Here is a 23,069-nt window from a genome sequence, read left to right on the forward strand (position 1 = left end):
CTCCTTGCTGGCTGGCTGGCTGCTGGAGGCCTCCCTTGGTTTCTTGCTGCATGGACTTCTCCACAGGGCAGCTGAGCAGATGAGCAGGAGAGAGAGCAAGTGCCTACGACAGACCAGAAGCCACAGTCTTTTTTTTCTTGGAATATAATTGATATATAACATTATCTTAGTTTCAGGCATATAACATAATGATTCAATATTTGTCTGTATTACGAAATGACCACCACAGTAAGTATAGTTAACATCCATCACCACACAGCTACATTTTTTCCTCATGATGAGAACTATTGAAATCTACTCTCTTAGGCAACTTTCAAATAGGTAATACAGTGTTGTTAGCTACAATCACTGTGCTGTATGTTACATCCCCAGGACTTAATTTATTTTATAACTAGAAGTTTGTATCTTTTGACCCCCTTCATCTTTTTTTGCCCACCCCAACCTATGGCAACCACCAATCTCTGTATCTGAGAGTTTGGTTTTTTTCTCCTCCTTCTCCTTCTCCTTCTTTTCTTCCTCTTCCTCCTCCTCCTTCTCCATCCATGTTACTAAAAATGGCAAGTTTTCCTTTTTATTACTGAACATTCCATTTGTGTGTATGTATGTGTGCGTGTGCATACCATATCTTCCTCATCCATTCATTGATGGACACTTAGGTTGTTTCCATATCTTGCCTGTTAAATGTGGAGGTGCATATATCTTTTTGAGTTAGTGTTTTCATTTCTTTTGGATCAGTACTCAGAAGTGGGATTTCTCGGTTATATGGTTTTAAAATTCTACTTGTAACTCTTTGAGGAACCCCCATACTATTTTCCGTAGTGATGCACCAGTTTACATTCTTGCCAACAGTGCACAAGGGTTCCCTTTTCTCCACGTGCGTACCAGCACTTGTTATTTCCAGTCTTTTTGATGATGGCTCTGCTAACGTGTGATGTGCCACAGTCTTTTTATACTGGAAGTGACATCTCATGATTTCTGCCATATTCCATTCATTAGAAGTGAGAAGATAAGCTCAGCCCTGACTCACAGGAAGGGGATTGTTCAAGAGAAGAATCTCACATGGCAAGAATGGAGGGCCCATCTTTAGGGGTTTCCCCCCCCTGCTGGACAAGAGAGGGGAAGGCACAAAAGGGCCTGAGGCCACAGGGAACAAGAGGGGCTGCTCAGGAAGAGTTTCAGAGGTCTTAGTAAAACTTTAGGTTATATTTTAGTAATTGCTGAAGTGTGAAATGACCTATCCACAAGGATTTTTTTATTTTAAAAGATTATAACAGGAAAAGACTGTAAGTAGATCCTAAGTGCCTATCAAATGGGTTATGGTTAAATAAATGATGGTACATCGCTACAAATTGCACACTATGCAGCTATTTATTAAAAAGAGTTAGTATTGACCCTAGGTCTGGGGCTGGGAAATACAAGGTGAGCCTGAAGCATCTTCTGCCAGAAAGTAAACAAGTAGTCCAAGAAATAAAGAACATCATGAAGTATTTCAGAAAGTTAAAGGAGCCAAGTCGACCTGAAAAAGCCCCCTATGGCCAAAATTGAAACAACTTGAATAACAAATTAAATAATAATAATATTGGATTATAGCTCAGAGAACAAACTAAATATTCATGAGTCTATCTGATACAAGTGAACAACCAAATAAATAAATAAATGGGAGGAACAAGCATATCTTCCTTACAGAAAAATTCCAATTAATAAATGTAGAAGGAATGAAGGAAATAGAAAATCACTTTATGAACAACACAGTAATGATTGCTGCAGTTAGGGTCCATGACGAATACTAAAATTAGTAAGTGAAAACTAAAGCAGAAACAGGATAGTTTCAAAGAATCTCTTCCAAGATATTTATTAACTACAAAAGGGAAAAAAATAGTAACTTTACGGTGTAGAATTTTGGTACATAACACCTTAAATTGACCAAAAGGTCATGGTCAACATCATTGGTAAATAAATCCAGCATCCCCCTAAGACACACTGAGAAGGGCACATCACCTCTATGATGGTCTCCTCAATATCTTCTCTTTAATCATGAAACTTTACTAGAAAAACCCACAATGAAGAACATTCTACAAAATTCCAGATCAGTCTCTTCAAAAGTGTCCTGGTCATGGAAGACAGGGAAAAATTAAGAAGCTATCACAGATTAGAAGAGACAAATGCAATGTGGGATCCTGGATTAGATGTTAGGACAGAAAAAAGACATTAGTGGGGAGAACTGGCAAAATCTGAATTAATTTTGTAATTTATTTAATATATTGTTCCAAAGTCAATTCTTAGTTTTGGCAGTCACTCTGTGGTTAGGTAAGGTGTTAACACTGGGGGAGTTGGGTGTAGTGGTGTATGTGAACTCTGTATTGTTCATGCAACTCTCCTATAAATCTCAACTTAGCTCAAAAAGTTCTACGAAAAAGGAGAGCCTGGAATATAGTAACTGTTGCCTTAAATAGACAAAATCGCACTTGGTTTTAAAAAGTGAAAAAAATTAATTAAAAATAAGAGATGTTTGTTAATATGTATCAGATTATTTCTGGAAGCCTCCACAAAAAGAAATGGTACCAATGTTTGCCTCTGCAGAGGGGAACTGAAAGATAGGAGACATATATGAGAAACAGACTTTTCTCTGCAAACCCTTTCTTACCTTTTGAGTTTTAAAACACACATACATTCAAGCCTATTCAAAAAATAAGTTTTAAAAATCTAAGCAGCTATGGAAGCTCTGAGTCCCCAGCATTCCCTGTTCATTCCCCAGCAGCTCTGACTCCATAGCAGTGACCCAGAATCTGCTGTCAACCCGTCACGGAATTGCTCTTTGTATCACATCAGTCCAGGAAGGTCTTCTTACTCTCTTCCTAAGAAGACCAGCTTGGAGCCTCTGTCAGTGACTGAAGCCTTTGGTTTCTTCCCTTGCTTGTTCTAACACAGCCCCATTAAGGTTTAAAAATGCTTGCCTGAGCTCTCCAGCCTGTCTGCAGTGTCTGGAGAGCTTTTGACAAGGATACATGGATTCTAAAACAACCCTGGGGAAACTTGGTGATTATACTCTCTTTAAAGAATCAAACAGGTCACTTTGAATCCTCCCCTGCCCCAGACCCTGTAGTCAGTCATCTATTTATGGAACAGCCGAGTGTGGTGACCCTCTGCCCAGGAGGCCTTCTGGTGTTAAAGTGGAGCCTCCAGCACGTGGCCTTAGAGAACATTAAAACCTCCACCAAGCCTTCATTTCAGGAAGCATAAATGTGAGACACCCAGGCCCCTCTCAGGAGACAAGATTACACAGTCAGGCATCTTGCCCAGCCACCCAGGCAGGTGGTGGTGGCAGAAAGCAGACAGATTTTTAACCACCCAGCTATTTCATATCCAAGATTGAGACCAAGTTTACCATTTCCTGTGGGAACATTTCAGTCACTGCTTCTACAGACAACAAAAAATGAGAGCCAGTGGAGGCACGGCCAGAGAGAGGGTGGTGCTGGAGCGCTTCCTTGATGCCCTGATTTCCATATTTACTTTCACTGTGGTTACAGTCACCTTATCGTGATGGCCACATTTTGTGTATTAGGGTAACTTGCCGAAAAGATGGTAAGCTGGGTAAAAGCAGTTAATATACCTCTTAGTTTACTGCTTATTACAGTGTTTGCTCACAGAGTCAAATTAGACCCGTGTGGGCCATACAGTCAGTCTTGTAGGCTCTGTGAGCCTGAGTCTCATCAAAACTATGTAACTCAGCCATTGCAGCAGAAAAGCAGGTGTGGATGGTATGTATATGAACAGCTATGGCTGTGTTCCAATAAAACTTTATTTATTGGGCTAGAACATGGGGTGCTAGAAGGCAAATGGCTCAAGATCAGGTTGTAGAAGGGTTGAGGGCCAGATCAGAGAGGTCTCTCTGGGCCACTGTGAGAAGGTTGGATTTTGAGTACAAGTAAGCAGCTACTTTATTTACTTCCTAAAAAGAGCTTTCTGGATGCTGTGTGGAGAATGGATTGGAGAGGAGCAAGATTAGAAATTGGGAGGCAAACTAGGAAGTTCATGTGGCAGTCCATGCAACTGATGATGGTAATTTGCCCCCAAATTTGGAGCTAGAAGGATGTACCCCTGGTTATGAGTTGGACATGAAGGCAAAGTAAAGGCAGGAACCAGGGCTGATGCTCCAGCTTTAGGGTGGGTGGGATGCCACTATGGGACCATAATAGATACTTGATGATATTTGTTTTCTCAGTCCCCACTAATGAGATTTTATTTGCAGTGACAACAGCATGCCTCAGGTAGAATTGTCCTCTTCCAGTATTTAGGGTTAGCTTTCCCTGCAGTGCTGTTTGTGTGCAATGATACAGCACTCACACAGTCTGATCGAAGCATCGCTGCTTACTGCACCCCACCTGAGTTAGCAGTGTTGTGCTCTAGCCCGCTGTCACTGCAGGCTCAGTAGGCCATTGTATTTTAACTCACCAAACCTTGTTCCCCAACCAGAAACCAACTGACCATCAAGTGCAAAGAATGTCTGCTAAGCGTTTAATTTGGCATCTCTACCAAACACTCCACGTAAATATATATATATATATACATATATATTTGTAACAGTAAGCAATAGAAATAGTAATTCTGTACAACCGTCTTTATTCAGCAAATTCCAGGACGCATATATATTCATTTTAAGCAAGTTGCTTGCAGGAGCAGCCCAGGATGTTACACGCAAGAGCCTCGGTCAGCTGAAGCCACTCTGTGCAGGAGGAGGTGCCCTGGCAATCTGCCCTTTGACAGGATGGTTAGAACACGGGCCCTAATACTCGAGTGCATTACCAAAACACATACCCCTCCCACGCGGCTCCTGTTGGCTCTTGCTTCTTGTGGTCGCAGTAGAGAAGTGACAGGGAGCTACTACTCCCCCTTCCACTCATCTGTTGACATTTTATAAGCCATTACACAATTGAGCAGAGTTCTAAAAAAGGCCACCCAGGCCCTAACTCCCAATTACCCTCACTGCTGAGTTTTGGTAGCAATCTGAATTCTTGTTAAAAAGTGTCTTTTTCTATCTTAAATAGCCCATTAAGTTCTTTACCCTCCAGCCAATTCTGTAACTGCCCTGGCCAGTTTCTTAGCAAGGAGGCCATTCATCACCTAACTTCCTGGGTCATCAATGGTGCCCTTCCTCATCAGAGGCAGACAGGCTCTGAGGGTGTGTAGCTCTTAGAAGGCTTCAAAGAGCTCTGGGAGCCCCAGGGGCTTCCTCCATACCAGCAAGCACTCCTCGCGGCAAGCAGCTTGTCAATTGGGGGCCACTGGGAACAGTTGGCATTTTCAGTTGCAGGACCTTTCACGGATGCATTGTCTCCTGTGGGTAAGTTGGGGTTCCTATGGCCAGGATCCTCACTGAACTTAAACCACCTGATGATGTAACTGGCCTTTTGCTAGGCTACCGCTTCCACACCTTTAGGCAATAAGCTATTATTGCACTATGTAGACAGCTCAGTCCAGTGCTCTGGGTGGAGAGAGAGACGCTAGTGTTGGACCTACCACCTGGAGAATAATTGGGTAATAAACCTTTTCACCCCAAAGAACATTTTGCTGTCGATTTCTTTGGTCACATTGAATCCATAGTGAACTTGTCAGAGGCTGAAACCGATTGGCAAGACATCCCCTTTACCCAAGGGTGGGTGTTCATGAGCGGTGGTAGGGTGAGAACCCCTTTGGTCTCTTGGAATAAGAACAGCGGACAACTCCCAGGAGATGTCTGCCTCAGGGTCTTCAGGCTTAGAATCTCTTCATGTCTTACTCCTCTCCTGTCTGTCTCATTTTGGCTTCAATTTTGTGCTTACGGTGGTCTGGATGGTCCTAGAGTCCTAGTTCCCTCCCGGCAAATGGGTCCCCTCCCTAATTTCCCTCTGGCTCAGGCCAGGACTGTGCCTGCTGTGGTCCATCCGATGCTGGGCAGCTGGCAGCATGGATTTTCCCATCACCCTCCTCTTGGTTAATTTTAGAAACTTGAGTTGCAATGGTAATGGTTCAGTGGCGTTTTCATGGTTCTCTTTTGATTCAGTCAGTCATTTGCTGATCTGTCCTTTAAATTAAACTTTTCAATCCAAATCTAAATTGGGACAGAAGATGTGCTTGGAATGGAGATCCACAAAGGCGCTGCAGCCCCACAGGATGTTTTTTCTGAACAGGAAAGTCAGGGTGGCTGTGGGGATGCCCTTGGTTTACGACAGCCAGGCCAGTTCCTGGAAGCTTTCTTGCAGGGGAGAACATGGCACTCTAGGGTGAGTGCTGGCGGGAAGTGGGCCCCTGGGGCCTCTCCCACGCCTGAGCTCCTCCATGGTCAGGTGTCTGCTCTTTTCGTTCCAGAATCCCCCACAGTGAGTCCCGTGCCCCCAGCCAGCTGTCCTACTGCAGTTCCTAGCACAACCCTCAGAAGACCACAGTCTGTGTCCCTGAAGCCCCAGCTGTTCCTCTGGTCTTCCCCCGGCAGCCTTGCCTCTTCCCAGTCAGCACTTAGGAGGCCCTAGGAACGGGGTGCAAAGGGATCAGTCTTTGCACAGATGAAAGAAAGTCTGAAGCAAGCTCATAGCCGGTCACTCAGTGCAAATTTAAAACATTAGCCTTCAATGTTCATATCAGCTCTGTGGTGGGTACAGGTTTTGAATCCCAGTTTCACAGGTGAAGCTTACAAAGGGGCAGTAAATTGCCCAAAGTCATTCATGTGGTCTTTGGCAAAACCAGAACTCTCAGCCAAACTCCCAAATATAGCCTAACTACCATGCACAGCCTCTTTCTAATTGGACGGACCTATCCTCATTCATACTTAACCTACTTCCCTAGTGACTAGACATGATAGTATTAGCAGCTGTTTATGCAGGTTTACCACTCCATGACAGGGACGTCACCTGTATTAGCTCTAAGCCTCTCAGTGACTCTGCAAGGTGGGTGTTTATTGCCCCTACCTTCCAGATGAGAACACTGAGTATTAGACTCCCAGGGTATCACAGGAACTCAAGCAGAAGTGGGATTTGGGCCAGACATGCGGACATGGGTTGGATAGTCAGTGAGAGATTGCATATCAGATGGACAATGGCCAAAGCATGTGGAAAAGCAAAATTCTGACCCACAATCTCCAGCAACCAGCCCAGGAAGCCAACACATTGTTTATAGTAATTGCTATGAAGCCAAAAAATAACCCCTGTAGTCATGGGCCAGAAACATCCAAGACTTGACTAATAACTGACAGCTTCCCCAGTTTTTGCCCCACTTCCAGCTTAGGACCAACCAGAAAAAGCCAAATAGGCTCTCCTAACTGACCATACTGGATGCCTGCTTCTCATTAGCCCGCCTCCTGCTTCCCCACCGAGCAGCCTGTAATCAGAGCACCCTTAAAGCCTTCCCTTTTCCCCACTCCTCTGCCTCCTTTGAGTCTCTACCAAAGTGCAGGTGGTGGTGGCTGACTCCCTTGTTGCTGCAAGCTCTGAATAAATAGGCTTTGCTTTTCTCATTTGGGTGGTTTTCACTTATTTCCACATCAGGATGAGGTGGGCATGGGTACCAGCACTGAAGGAAGGTGCTTCCCTGAGGACACCCCTGAGCACAGCCGGGCAGTGCCGGTCAGCACTGGGCCCCAAAGGGCAGCAGGTAGTACCATTTAAGCCACACCTCCTGCAGCTTGTTGTTAATCATGGTATAAAACAAGATACCCTTAGGGTCTAGCAGAAGGAAGAACAGCATGTCACAAGAGCACAAAGGAATTGTCTCCTCCCAACAGAGGAGACAGTGAAAGGCTTCTTGCAAGAGGTAGCCTCTGAGAAAGCCTGGGAGGAAGGTAGGAATAGCCCAGCTGATCCAGGGAAGGCGGGCGAAGGTCACAGCAGAGCAGGAGGGAGCCCTGCACCCGAAGCTCTCAGTTGGCCCTCTCCAGCCAGTCTCCACGCTTCTCCCCACGTGCACTGCTGCCCTTCCTGGGCCACGTCAGCTGGGCCTTCTTGCCCTCTGGCTTCCGGATGGGTTTGGCCAGAAGTAGCACCAGCAGGAGGTTGCAGGGTGGGAGGAGGAAAAGGTCAGAATATTTGTTCCTCTGCTGGCTGGCTGCGAGGCCACAGGTTGGCAGCAGTTGCATTCCTCCAGCAAAGGCCTCAGCTGCTGTCAGGCCTCACCTGATATGGGAGTCACATCCTCACCCTCCAGGCCTGAGGCTGGGGTGGTTTCCCACTGCCCCTTCACTGCACGCTTTCAGTGACCTCTTTTAAACTAGTAGGCTGTGGGACCCAACTTTTATGGGAAGTAGGTGCTAGGCAGGAAGGTTCTCGGTGACTCTGAAGAACTGTGAGTACCTTATTGTAGGCTGGTGTGGCCAGCCCAAGGGAGGTAGAGAGGGAAGCTGGAAGAGAGAAGAGCAGAGGAGGGGAGGAGCCAAGCAGAAGGGCCAGCTCTCCTAATGAGGGCTTGGGACTTTACCCTTGGGAAGTAGAAAGTTCTGGGAGGGTTGTTAGCAGGGGCAGAGCCAGGTCAGGTCCCCATGGGGTTGGCCTCTTGTGACTGGGGCCAGCTTGGACCAGGGCTCCATCTTGGCCCCTCTGGGAGAGGAGACCATGTGCACAGGCTCCACACATCCAACCCTGTGAGGTGATTTGGGAAAGGGTTATGTTGCCCCCATCTAATTTGTGAGAAGGAAGATTTTAGAAGGATGAAACTGTGTTTTTGTATAACAAACATGTGTCGTCTTTACAATCCTGAGCTCAGGTAGCTGCCCACCAAACAACAACATGAATATTTCAGCCACTGGGGTGGTTTCACATTGCCTGGAGCAGATCATCTCAACAGGCTTGAGTGGGACCTGTCCTCATACCACGTGTATGTCTGTGGGTTGGTCGGACCGACCTGGGCCCAGTTCTCAGCTCTGTCAGCTTCCTGGCTGTGTGACTAGGGACACATGACCCTTCTTCTCTGCAACTTACTTTTCTCACCCCTTAGGTTAAATGAAATCACAGCCATGAGGCACTGGGTGCATAAGCCACTCAGGCTCATGTGAAAGATGCAAGTGTGTCTGGCAGGAGTACAGCATGCTGAGACCATGACTCAGAGACCCTCTGCCCTCTTCCCCAACAGACGTGACTGGGCATCACCTTAGGCGCTGGGCACACAGTAACAGTGGAATCCCACTACGAGATGATTCCATACAGTGAACAATGACAGGCAGTGACAAGGCCTGGGGAGGGGATGGAGAGGGGTTGTGGTGGCCCAGGAAGTCCTCTCACTAACACATACCTGGGAGCGGAGACTTGAGTGGGATAGGGTGAGAGTGATGCAGATGCCCAGGGAGGGTCAAAGGCCCTGGGGCAGGCACATGCTTGGTGTGTTCCATCCACAGCAGGGAGGCTGGTGAGTCCACAGCAGCAGGAGCCAGGGAGGGGTGGGAGTGGAGGTCAGAGTGGTGATGGGCAAGATTATTGTGGGCCTGGGAAGCCATGGTGAAGACTTCACACTTTATACTGAGTATCTGGGAAGCCACTGGGAGGTCTTGAGCAGAGGAGTGACATAAAAAAAGACATTTAGGTTTCAGAGGGAACACTGTGCAACTAGGGGGAAAAGACTAGAGAGCAAGTGGGGAGCAGGTGGAGGTGGGTTGGGACGGGGCGGCAGCAGTGAGGGATACAGACACAGGCACCCGGGCCAGCGTCAGGACTGGCCAGGGGCCAGGGAGCGGTGTCCTGATTGGGATCAGGTGTGGCTTGTGCTCCCCTTTGGGGAGGCTTTGTCCTGCCAGCACTGGGGCCAGTCACATGACCCCAGTATGTACAAAGAGAATAGCCCTTCCCTCTGGGCTGTGGGGGCCCTGGTGGTTGTGTTCTTTTCTGAAATCTGTGGAAACTATTAATGTGTTCATGAGCAATAAAGCTCACCCTCGGGAGCCCCACTTGTAATGCTTCTGTTATCAGCCCTTTCCCCTAAATTATTCAGAATTTTCTGTACTAGGAAGCTTCAAGAATGCATACTTAGCTCTTCCTTGGGTGATAAGGTTTAAGGGGCAGATGCAGCCCCGACGAACCGAACATGCAGGGGCCCTGCGGACTCGCAGATCCCAGAGCACAGACTCAGGGCAGCCTTGGGCTCCAGGCACATTTGAACAGGACCATGGCCTGCCTGCCTGCCCAGTCTTGTCAGGTGTCCAGGTGACAGGGTGTCATACATCCCTCCCGATGGCACCTCTCATTCACACTCAGGCTGCCGCACAGAGCTTGGCAAGCTTCAGTCAGTGATGGTGATGCCGAACCTTAACCAGCTGTGGCCTGAATGAAGGGAGAGGGGTGACTGTTGCCCAGATGGGTGGGTGACTAGAGCAGTCACTTCTCAGCTTCCACCTCCTAAGTGGGCAGCTCCAGTGACAGGCTCCTTCCCAATTACATGTTGGGAATGTGATTATTCAGAATATGATGTGTGTTCTGTCCATCTTAGCATACCACTGAGGCTGAAGTGACCACATCCTCTTGTGAAGCATCACAAGGAACGTTTGCCTAGTAAAGGCTCTGAAAACACCTGTAATGATACTAGTAATAATGAGAAGGGTTTGTTGACTATTTACCGTGTGCCAGACATGGTTCTAAACCTTTTTAAAATTTATTTTGTCCTTTTAGCCATAAAACAACTCTATGAGGTTGATGCTACTATTATCCTGTTTCACAGATGAGGGTTTTGAGGAACAGAGAGGTGGTATAACTTTTCCTAGGTCACACAGCTAGAAAGTGACAGAGCCGAGGATTGAATCTAGACAGTTTGGTCCCAGAGCTTGCACTCTGACCAGGTATAAAGAATGTGTTTTAATTAGTCTAATCCAGTTTTTCTCATATCTGTTTGATCAAGGGACCTTTTTTCATGAAATACCACTTGCCATCTCACAGAAAATACTTCAGAATGTGTTAGAGTCTAAGATTGAGTCTACATTGGAGTTACTGGAGAAGGGACCCCATTGCAAGAGCAGTAAACTCTAGACTTCTTTCCCCATACCCTCTGAGGTGGGTGTTAGGAAGCCTGGACAGGGAAGACCATCTATCTATGTATCTGGCCAAGGAGAGTGATGTGAGCCATTGAGGGTCCTTGACTGTCCAGAATTTTATAAGAATTACCCAGCAACAGAAACTGATGGGAATATTGCAGAAGGATTAGAGGACAATGAGAATAGAGATGGGAAGACCCACAGGGAGGTTTCTCTTTCTGGCCCATGCCTGGATGCAGCCCTGCAAACATGGACCAGAAGCAGAGACTGGAGAAACACTGCCCAGCAGAAATTGATCACACATGGTGGTTCCATGTGGACAGAGAAAAGGAAGGCATTCAAGACACCTGAAATGTTCAAACCAGGGGATCAGATGGCCAGGGAAATGACTAGCATCTGGGAGTCCACCCTAAGAAATGCAGAAATATCTGTACAACCTGAAGAAAAGTACGTGTGTGTGGATAGGCATAGAGAGTAGTTTTGAAGGATCTAAAGTGTGGCTTGAGAAACTACAGCCAGTGGGCCAAATAGAACTAGCTGCCTGTTTTTGTAAATAAGGTTTGATTGGGATGCACTGTACTCAATTCCTAATATATTGTCTATGATTTTGTGCTACAACAGTCGAGTTGAGTAGTTGTGACTCAAACTGTATTGACCACAAAACAGAAAGTGCTAACTATCAAGTCCTTGGCAAAAAAATTTTCAACCTCTAGTCTACACCAAACTGTTAACTGCTTTTTTCTAGTAGTTTGGGGACTGGCGGTCTTAAACATTTCCGTTTTACTTATAATTTTAATGGACTTTTGTAATAAAAAATAAAGTTCTATTCGGAAGGAAAAAAAGGCATGCAGGACTCACACTATCTGATTTGAGACTTCTACAAAGCTATAGCTATCAACACATTTACTGGCATAAGGACTGGTGTATAGCTCAGTCAAACAGAATAGAGAATCTAGAAATAGACACAGACTTATTTGGTCAATTGATTTTCAACAAAGGTGCCAAGGTAATTCAATAGGAAGGGGTAAGCTTTTCAACAAATGGTGCTGGAACAATTGGTTATCCAAAGGGAGAGAAAAAGAACATTGAACTTCACCTTATACCATAAACAAAAATTAAGTTGGAATGGATCATAGACGTAAATGTAAGGGATAAAGCTATAAAACTTCTAGGCAAAGATTTCTTGGATAGAATACAAAACACACACAAAAAAGTAATTAATACAATAGACTTGATAAAAAAACTTTTAAAACACATATTCAAAGAGACCCTGGAAAGTATATGAAAAGATAAGCCACATGTATTTGCAAAACACGTTTCTGGAAAAAGACTTGTATTCCAGAACATATAAAGGACTCTTACTGTTCAGTAATAAGTAGTCAAAAAACTGAATTTTAAAATGGGCAAGAGATTTAAGCAGAAGATATATGGATAGCAAATCAGCACATTAACCAATGCTCAGTATCATTAGTTAATGGGAATTGCAACTTAAAACCTCAGTGAGATACCACTACCCACCTACTGTAGTGGCTCAAATTAAAAAGACTAGCCACATTAAGTGCTGGTGAGGATGCAGAGCAACTAGGGAAAGGCAAAATCCTATAGCTACCCTGAAGAACAGGGTGACAGTTTCTTATAAGCATATACTTTGTATGTAACCCAGCAGCCTTACCTCTTGGTGTATACCCAAGAAATTAAAAAAACACATGTCAGCACACAGACCTGCCTTCCAGAAACTGGAAACAACCCAATCCCTGTTCTCAGCTGGTAGGTGGATAAACAAATCCCAATACATCCATACAACAAGCTAAAGGAATGAAATATTTACACTCATAGCAACCTGGAGGAATCTCAAAAGCATTAAACCAAGTGAAAGGAGCCAGATACAATAGGCTACATACTGTATGATTCCACTTATATGGCTTCCTGGGGAAGATGAGTCAATTTGGGCAGAAAACAGATCCATGGTTTCTCCTGGCTGTGAGGGAGGGGAGGAGCTGGCTGCAAAGGAGAGACCTTTTGGGGAGGGATGGAAAAGTTCTCTATCTTGTTTGTGATTATGTAGCTCTTTCATCTTGTTTGAACTCATCTAAGTGTGCATTTTAAAAGGGTACATTTTATTCTGTGTGAATTATATCTCAGTATACCTACTTTTAAAAATATTTAATCTGGAGAAAAATAAACTTCATAACTAAATTTTTGTAAAAGGCACACAGGAGTTGATTTTTCAGAGGAGTGGTGAGAATCACTCTGGACAGGAATTCTGGACTCCAGAGGTGAGGCTGAGAGTTTTGGTGCCGTTCTCAAGGAGTGGCCAGTCAGTGGGGGGTCTTGAGTGAGTGACAGTAGGGCATGTGCCCTAAGGAGCACTCACATTACAGAGAGAAAAGGGAGGAAAATAATAATGAAACCAAGATGCGCCACGATGGACAGCACACTACAGATAGTAGAAAGAAGTAAACAATGAAAAGTAAGTCTCCCTATCAACCCTGTTACCCCCTCTAGGAGCTCCCACTGTTACCAGCTCTGCATGTCCTTCCAGAAACATTCCATATGTTCTCTGCTGAACTGTGCTTTTTTCACTTACCAAGATACCTATCAGATGGTTCCACATCGGTGTATGTAAAGCTGCCCTCATTTTTTAAATAGGTGTGGTACCGTGTGGATGCACAATGATTTTTCAGCCAGGCTGCAACTGACAGACATTGAGATCATTTCTGATGTATTTGCTATTACGAACAATGCTTCAATGAATACTTGCGTTAAAGTTATTTCTCATTTGTGTGAATATATCTGTTAGATTCTTAAGAGTGAAACAGTTGGTCACAGGATATGTACAGTTTTTATTTTGATACATATTGTTAATCCTGTCACCACCCTGGGCTGTTCCAATTTACCCTCCCACTAGCCATGCATGAATAATTATACCTGTTTCCGCAAGACGTAGCAGCAAAATGTGAAATCAGACTTTGCCAGTCTGATAGGTGGAAATGGTACTTGGGAGGAAATTTAACTCGCATCTGGAGGAGGGTATTTTGTAGAAGCAAAGGAACAAGTCACAGGTGGCAACTGCCTTCATCCCTCGGTCAGTCCAGACGGCCCTTCTGTGTGAGTTAGAAAAAGACACCCCTCCTCAGGACACTTGACTGCCATCTGCTAGGAAACCTGTGATAACTACCAAATCTGTTTGGACTCCATGGTGAGGAGCTCCCCTGGAGTTGTGCAGAACACAGCCTGCTCCTCCGAAGGCAGCAGCGGGAGCTAAAGCAGTTTTGCCAGAGCAGCGGTCTCTGGGTAGGGACCAGATTGCCTGGAATTAATGCGGTAGAAGCAGCAGATAAGGACAGGAATTCAAGCTGTTTGACAGTGGAGCATGAAGGCATTAGCTTGAGGGACAGCCAGAATGAATGGAAACTTCATTAACCATGGATTATGCACTTGGAAGTCAGGTCCCAGGCAACTTTGATATTAGTAATTTGGCCAGTGGGCTCATTAAGCTCTTAAGAAAAGTGAGTCTAGTTAATGAATTAATAGAAGATGACATTTTACACACAGAGCAAAAACGAGATGAGGCACTACTGAGTTATGTAACATCATAATTTCTCCAGTAAATGTGATTGCTGCTTCTCGCCTGCCAAAGTGGGCAGATCTAGGGAGAGCCTGCTTTTGGAGACATAAATGAGACTGTTAAGATCTGCAATCATTTTACATTCCATTCATTTTAAAGAGTTCCCACTTGTATTCTTAAAACCTCAAGTGGTTACACGGAAGTCAGTATTTTAAAATCTGTGGACCCATTTGTTTTGTGTGAAAATCCATCCACTTTCCTCTTTCAAGAAACACTTTTTACAGGAAGGAACTCACTCAACCCTCATCCCCTTGTCCGTTCTACCCCGCAGTGGGGGATTTTTCCAGCCTCCACCTCTGGTCCAGAGAAGTTGGTGAGGAAAACGGGAAGAAGGGTGAACATAAGAATTAGCACTAACCAGTTGGGATGATGAAGAATTCTGAAGATGGATGGTTCCACAGCAGTGTGAATGTTCTTAATGCCAGTGAGTGTACGCTTAAAAAGAGCTAAAATGGTAACTTTTATGTTACATAGATATTTTACCACAGTAAAAAATCAGAAAGCACTAGCGTAACCGAGGGCCAGGCACTTTGCTCAGCACTTTGTATACACCATGTATCACATTTTACCTCCCAGCAATCCAAGAACATGCTACTCTTACTTACCCAGAACCAGCACCGGTTTAAAGACGAGGCGATGGAGGCTCATAAAAGTTAAATAACTTATTTGAGCAACAGCTAGAAGTGATGGCCCCAGCATTCAACCTATCAGCTCTGTTGCCGGCAATAACAAAATAAAGAGGATATTTTATTTCAAGCCTGAATTTGGAACCATACACACACACAAGCCCCCACGCAGACTTTAATTATTTGAACTGAGAACGGACAGTACTCCAGGGGAACCCCTGAGTGACAGCTAATTGTTTCCAGAAAAATCCCAAACTGCCTTCCTCCCCTGCCCACCTGCAGTGAGCCTCTGCCCTCTGTCTGGGACCTTACTTGCTCCTTTCTGTGCCATGGACTCCGGGAATGCCGTCTATTGTGGCTCATGTTGGAGTGTGGCTGGGAAGAAAGTTAACACAAAGCCAGGAGCTTGAGGGGGAAGGTCTTCATGTGTCTCAGACTAGGATTATTTGGGTAATCAAGAAATAGCTGTATCTGGAAAGGAGAGAAGATAGTGTGCTTCACAGCTTGTGGTTTCGTGAAGGAGAAATATCTGGGTTCTAGTCCTGACTCTTCTGCTTACTTCTTATATGAATTTAGACAAGGTAGTTCACCTCTGGGTCAATTTGCTCATTTGGAAAATAGGAATAATAAATAATAACAGCACCTCCTTCACAAGGGTGTGTAAATACACAGGTTTCTTTTTCACTGAATTGTATTTAGTTCTTTGGTAAGTGCCACCCTGTGCCAGGTGCCATCCTGCACATGCGGAGACAGTGATGAACAGCCGGGGCACCTCTAGTGATGTGGTATTGGTGAGCTTAGCTTAGCCCAGCTCCAGACACGGGGCCCAAGCAGCCAGTGGTCACCTACGTCAACAACAGCATCCAGTACTTGGCCAGCCAGGCCGAGCAGAACACATCAGAGGTGGACTCCTACTCGGAGGTCCTGCTGGACCAAAGGTGTGCTGGATGGGAGACACTGGGGCACGGGAGGTCGTCCAGTGTGGAGAGTGGAAAATGTGCACATGTGCTGTTGGTAGTTTGTTCCACATTCTGGCTTCTGTGGACCCACTAAAACCTCCTCACCATGTGGGGTTGAACAGGCACAGGGTGTGGCCGCCAGGTTTGCTTATGTGGGCTGCATGTAGTTTATTCTTCCAGGTGGACCACAACAGTGGTCAGGTGTGGCTTTTTGGCAAACGTAAGGGGTCCCCAGCTTTCTATGAGAAGGGGCCCCTCTGGGTCTCTGTGCCAGCCTGAAGCCTGTGGTTGCTCCATGTACCAGCTGACTGGGAAGCCCTGAGTATTTGAAGGTGGCTTGTTGGTACATGTGCAGAAGAGGCACTGGGCAACCTGCAGGGGTGCAATGCGTGCCAGACCTTTGCCTGATGCCTCTGAGGGAATGTCTACAGATCACCTAGTGGACTGCAAGACAGAATGTTAGGGACAAGGAACACTGGGCCCAAATCATGCAGGGCTCCTTACCTCCTAAGCCTAGGACCCCAGTAGGGGACTCAAGCTCTCCAAGCTTTACTTTCCTCATCTTAAAAACAAAGCAATTATAGCACCTACTTCATGGAGTTGCTGTGAGGCAAGTAGATAATGACAAGCATGTATTTGTACATCTTGAACATGCCCCTACATAGCAGTGTGTCAACAGTTGTTCCAAATGCTTGATGCTTATTCACTCATTGTATGCTCACAACAGCCCAGTGAGGTGGGGTCTGTTACCATCCTTCCTTTACATATGAGGAATTTACAACACAGAGAGGTTGACCACTTTCCAAAGGGCACACAGCCAGTAAGTTGAGAGGCCAACATTTGAGCCTCATCTGACTCCAGAATCCTTGATTTTAGCCTGTGCTGTGCTGGCTCTCTATCTTGAAAGCTTGGCATGGGGCCTGGCATAAAATAAGAGGTCTACAGACATAATGAGCCCCAGACACAGCAACCAGTGTTTCTCATGTATATGATGCATTTCCAGTGAAAAACTGATTTCTGCCACAGGAATTATCACTCCTGTGCCCTGGATATATTCCTAAGGCTGATTTTCTTTTTAAACGACTTCATTAAGGTATAATCTCTATAACGTATCAAGTGTATAATACAATGAGCTTTTGTAAACTTAAACAATCTGTGCAGCCATCACATATCCAGATTTAAAACATTCCCATCACTCCGAGATCCCATGCCCATTGCCAGCAAATCCCTGTTCCCAGCGACAGCCCCAGACAACCATGAGTCGACTTTCTGTCTCCATAAAGTTGCCTTTCCTGGATGTTTCATATAAATGGAATCGTACAATATTTGGTCTTCTGTGCTCTTCTTATCTTGCTTAGCATAATGTGTTTAGATTTATCCCTGTTATAGCATGGATCAGTACTTCTATGGTCAAATAATATCCTGTTGTCTAGATGGCCCACATTCTGTGTATCCATTCACCAGTCAATGAACATTTGGGTGGTTTGCCCTTTTAGGCTATTGTGAACTGTGCTGCTGTGAGCATATGCATGCCCAACCTGGGAGTGACTTTGAAACTGAAGGGTGAGCTAAAGTAGTAACCCCTCTCCTTTTCTCTCGCCTCGGGTTTCCCAGAGCCAGGCAGTGGGCAGGTGTTTGTGACGTCGGAGAACCAGCTCGTGTATTACCCCAGCATCACCTACGCCATCATCGGCAGCTCCGTCATCTTCGTGCTGGTGGTGGCCCTGCTGGCTTTGGTCTTGCACCACCAGCGGAAGCGGAACAACCTCATGACACTGCCTGTGCACCGTCTGCAGCACCCTGTGCTGCTGTCCCGCCTGGTGGTGCTGGACCACCCCCACCACTGCAATGTCACCTACAATGTCAACAACGGCATCCAGTACGTGGCCAGCCAGGCCGAGCAGAACGCGTCGGAGGTGGGCTCCCCGCCGTCCTACTCAGAGGCCCTGCTGGACCAAAGGTGTGCTGGATGGGAGACACTGGGGCACGGGAGGTCATCCGGTGCAGGGAGTGGAAATGTGCACATGCCTGGCTTCCTGGGTCCTGCCAAGGCCCTGCATTCAGCAGCGACTGACATTTACTGAGTCCTTGTAAACAATTCACACGTTATCATTTAATCCTCTCGAGAACTCACTAAGAGAGGGTCTGTGTTTGCCTCAGTTTTACAGATGAGGAAACTGAGGCCCTGGGATTTTAAGTTACTCATCTGAGGACATAAAGCCAAGATCCTGGCCGACTGGGATGGAGCCCTGCTCCTCCCTGGTAATGCCACAGTGACACATGTTCAGGCCCCTCACTGGCTCTGGGGCCTCACCTGTTACCATAGGTCAGTGCCCTATAATTTACCAGAGGCTTGGTTCATATTTTTTGAATGAATGAGTATGTGAATAAGTTCCTTGCTTAACTTCATCCATAAAACAAAGGGGGTAGAATAGAGCACTCTTAAACTTGATTAAAGAATAGGACTCTCATTTCAAATGGAGTTGTACAAGAAACCCCAACATGTCAATATAAAGTCAAAAAGCAGAGTTCTATGGTGCAAGCAGGCAGGGGCCTGCGTCCTGCCTGCTCAGCCTTCTTTGGTGACCCAGCTCCAAGGTATCCTAAAGAACCCACTTTGGAAGCCCCCAGACCAGAGCTCTCTGAGTCTCCTTTGGTTCTAAGATGGTCCTACCCTGCTGGCCCCCTGCTTAGTGTCCCTCTTCCTCTGAGCCCAGGACTCTCCTTGGGTGGGGTGAGACATCGGGCAGGCTGTGTTCCCTGGGCTCTCTTGGAACCTCGCTGGTGGCAGCTCTTACATCATTTATTCTTCCTTTACCCTCCTCATAAAAAGTAAATGTAACTTCACAGGGCAGTACATAAGGACATCTTTGCAAATAAGTGTAAGAGCCTAGAACCTCAGTTGCCACTCATAACCCTTTCATTTAGACCATCCAGGTCAAGTAAGGTGAAAATCTCTGAATCTGGAGACAGAACACGTGGGTGCAAATTGCAGCACTGCTGTTTACTAGTTGTTTATGATTCTGTGCAAGTCGTTGAGTCCCCTTGCCTCAGCTTCCTTCCTAGTACAATGGGCATAAAAGTAATGCCTACCTTTTAGTGTTCTTGTGAGCATTAAATAAGTAACACAGGTAAGGCACATGAGCTGGTGCCTAATTCACAGTAACTGAGACCTGAAAAATAAGATGTCTTTTCTGTTAAAAGTTATTTAATTGCAAACAAGGTGTCATCCATATCCCCTTCTGCAGATAAGGAGATTGAGTCATTGAGAAGATGTCCTCTCACCCAAGTCCACAAAGCCAGGAAGCGTTGGCTGTCAGTACAGTCCTCAAATTCTGTGCACCCTCAGAGGTTCAGTCACAATGCCAGGCCAACCGCTTGGCCACAGGGCCCCTAGCTGATGGAGCTGAGTGTTGCTGGCAGGCCACCCAGGACGAGGCGAGGGAGTGCTTGGCATCCTTGCTCTGAGTCTGCCCAAACAATGTGGTTTGGCACTGCCCCATGCTCGCCAGCCAGAGCACACTCACCTCTTCCCATCCCCTTTGTCCACTTGCAGACTGCTGGTTTTCCTAATCTCTGGATCGCCTTTCCACTCAGAGGGAAAACCTCATTCCTCACATTAGCATTCACTCAGACACAGGCAAAGCTGGCATTGCCAGCCCTGCCTTGGCATCTAATACCTTCTCTTCCCTCCCCTCTCCTCCCACCTTCCCCCGCCATCCTTTCTCTATTGCAGACCTGCGTGGTTCGACCTTCCTCCACCGCCCTACTCTTCCGACACCGAGTCTCTGAGCCAAGCCGACCTGCCCCCTTACCGGTCCCGGGCGGGGAGTGCCAACAGCGCCAGCTCCCGGGCAGCCAGCAGCCTCCTGAGCATGGAAGACAGCGGCCAGGGCCCCGGGCATCCTGGCCCACAGGAGAGCACCACTGAACCCAGGGACTCCGTGCCCAGCCAGGGCACTGGAGAAGTATAAAATTCGGTTATTCCCAAGTCCATATGGGTTAATCTGCTCTGACCTGTTACCACCCTGGCAACTTGCAGCTCATGGGAAGCTCCTCTGGGTGCTTCTGGGAGTGATTTGGGATGTCATCTGTCTCTCCATTCCCTCCTTCCCCCAAATTTCAGAGGTGTCCTTTACAGGGCAACCTGACATCTTCCTGGCCTCTTGGTTGACATGATGTATTGTGCATGTGTTCTGGGATGCACTCTTCCTTCAGGGCCCAGGATCCTGAGCTCACTAGTCCCATCATTCTTCAGTTGCTGTTGAAATCTTGCCGAGCAGGTGGCGTAAGTTTGCAGGTGGTAGGGTAAAGCAGTATTCAGCTGTCCTTGAGAAAACAGTGTTTCTGTGCCGTGTTGGATGTGCCAAATGGCAAAAGACATGGGACCAAATTCTCTGTGGGCTGCTATCTTTCAGCTCCATTTGTGCATGGGGTTGGACGATCCTGCCAGGAGGCTGTCACTAGACGGCCACTGGAAAGAGGGCAGGGGAGCATCACATTCTGTCTTGTGCTATCCTTCAGTCCAGCAGAAGCAGTGGCCAAAGAAAAGCTATCAGCAGTTGGCACTGGCCTTTTGGTTTCCTGAATGACTCTGACACCCTTGACTCTGAATAGATTCTGGTTTAAAAAATGTGTCTGAGAATCCTCGCTGGAGAGTTTTCTCCGGCAGCATGTATCATCAATCTCATCCCTGGATAGGCTTGGAAGCCCCTGCTGTAATTTTTTCTGAGTTCTTAGCTCCTAAAATGCAAGCTGCCAAGAGCCTGGGTCTGCTGTGGTCCACAGCCCCTTTCCCAGCTTCTGGATCGTCACCCTCCCAGCTGTGACCTGCCCGTGACCAAGGGAAGAGGGCCCAGCCTGAGCTGGCCGAAGTCTGCTCTGGCCCTTGTCCCTGTGAGCCACACCCGGCCTGCCTTATCCATTCCTGCAGCATCAGCACTAGCCTCCTGTGCTCCCTGAACACCCACAAGTCCTTTACCATCCAGACTTGAAGACACTGGTTTCTGACACGCATGCACCTCTCACCAGAGCTCCTGGCTCCCTGCGCTGCACACACTTCCTTTCCCAAGGTCCAAACACCAGTGCCCCACTTTAGGGTTAGGGTTAGGGTTAGGGTTAGGGGTCGGGCCTCTCCTAACTTCCCCTAGTTTCTTCTCTGAGAGACATGGACAGTAGACATTTTAGGGTCAAGATTTGCCATTGGACTTTTTTTTGTTTATTTTAATCTCTTAGAAATGCATTTGAAACGGTGTGTTTGTTTTTCCCTTCTAGTTAAGGGACTATTTATATGTGTATAGGAAAGCTCTGTTTTGTTTGTTTGTTTTTCCTTTCATGAGGTCCAAAGAAAGACACAAAAGGAGATGGTGCCTCTGTCCCCCAAACCCTGATAACACGTCACTCCAGACCTGTGTGCCAGGCTTTTGTGCATTCTTGCACTTTGAGTTATTATTTATCAAGTTCTTGAAGGATTCAGAAACAGGGACCCCCTTGCCCCTCAGTTCACAGTCTCTGTGTTCATGCTAGCTCTCCTCCTTCTCGGAGCCCAGCCAGAGCCCACCCCCTGGGGAAATAATGGGTAGAAATGGAGGCATTATTGGGCAGGAGACCACACTGACTGGGGACAAAACTGGAACCAGGTGGAGCCACTCCAGGCAGTTCTCACCCATTCAGGGCTTTTCCATAGCTGAAGACATGTTCAGTAGCCTATTTGATGCTCATTTAAATGGAGCCTGCAGGAGGGGGAAGGAATCCGCATTCAGTGACCCTGTTCTGTAGACTTTTTAAAAAATCAAATCCAAAGTATGCTACAGGAAAGCTAGCCACTTGGTGATTTTTTTTTAACGTAAAAAAAAAGGAACCTAGTTGCTTACATCTTTTCATTTTAAAAATAACTGAGTTATTTTCTGAGTAATCCAATAACGAAAGAACTTTTGATGGCAGCCAGAGTGTGGTAGGAACTCTGGCTGAGCATTTCATCTCCTGTGAGTCAGAATAACTTTGTTTCTTCTCCCTTTGATGGGCCCCTACTTCTTTCTGGTGCTCTGAAAGTTCTTTATAGAGGAAAAGAGTCTAATTTTAATTAATTGTACAGTGAATTAAGCTCACACGCTTTTCTGCATGCAGGAATCTTAGGCACCACAAATGGTCTTAGTAGATAAGGGGAACCTATTAATGTTGTTTTTTAAAACAAACACAGGTACATTTTTATTATAGATTGGATTTTTTTAATGAATGTTTTTTAAGAGATATAAATAGGACACCACAGCTGCAGGGGTTTGAGGGTTTATTTTTCCCCTACTCAAGGTGGCAAGTAAGTGGCCAGCAATATTTTTTAACTCATTCCAACCAGGATATTTTTTTTATACGTTGCCTAAATCAACCAGAAAGCCATCTGTGCCATCTTTTCTTAAATGAGATCCGTGAGTCCTTTTTATTTTAGCATTAAAATAGTTTCACTGTGATGGGTAGCTTATTACCTGACGCAACTCCCTCTACTTTGAAACTGACAGTGCTTTAAAAATGCAACTGGAGGTTTAATAAATAGTGTCTGATGTTCACAGTTGATGTAAACTGGAAAGGTTGTGTGTGGTTGCTTTTTGTTTCTTGGTTAGGTTTTGGTTGCTTCTTTTTTAACTTTTATACTTTCAAATAAATTTGCAGTTTCATTCTTGCTCTTGGTGTGAATGGTTCTTAATCTACTCTTCTCTATGGCGGTATGAAGAATGGACAGTCACGGCTGCCATGACTTCTGCAGTTAATTTATGCTATAGTGAAATGAGAAAAAGGACAGGATGTCAAAATTTGATGTATGTTGAAGGATTCCATAGCTGGTGCAATTGGAATACAGAGGTGGTCGTGACCCTTCATTAGTATCA

General features: G+C 46.0%; 1 protein-coding gene across 5 annotated transcripts in view; it reads left to right on the forward strand.

The window, feature by feature from the left end:
* The window catches only part of LDLRAD3 (low density lipoprotein receptor class A domain containing 3), a 226,469-nt gene extending 203,604 nt beyond the window's left edge, over positions 1-22,865 (forward strand). For all 5 annotated transcript variants that reach the window (XM_037020045.2, XM_037020046.2, XM_037020050.2 and 2 more), the window contains 2 exons: positions 17,806-18,151; positions 19,928-22,865. In XM_037020045.2, coding sequence (XP_036875940.1) covers positions 17,806-18,151; positions 19,928-20,165 — 584 coding nt within the window. In that variant the 3' untranslated portion in view covers positions 20,166-22,865. The remainder of the gene's footprint in view (positions 1-17,805; positions 18,152-19,927) is intronic.
* The last annotated feature ends 204 nt before the right edge of the window (positions 22,866-23,069 follow it).

Source organism: Manis javanica, chromosome 11, assembly GCF_040802235.1.
Source record: "Manis javanica isolate MJ-LG chromosome 11, MJ_LKY, whole genome shotgun sequence".
Classification (NCBI taxonomy): Eukaryota; Metazoa; Chordata; class Mammalia; order Pholidota; family Manidae; genus Manis; species Manis javanica.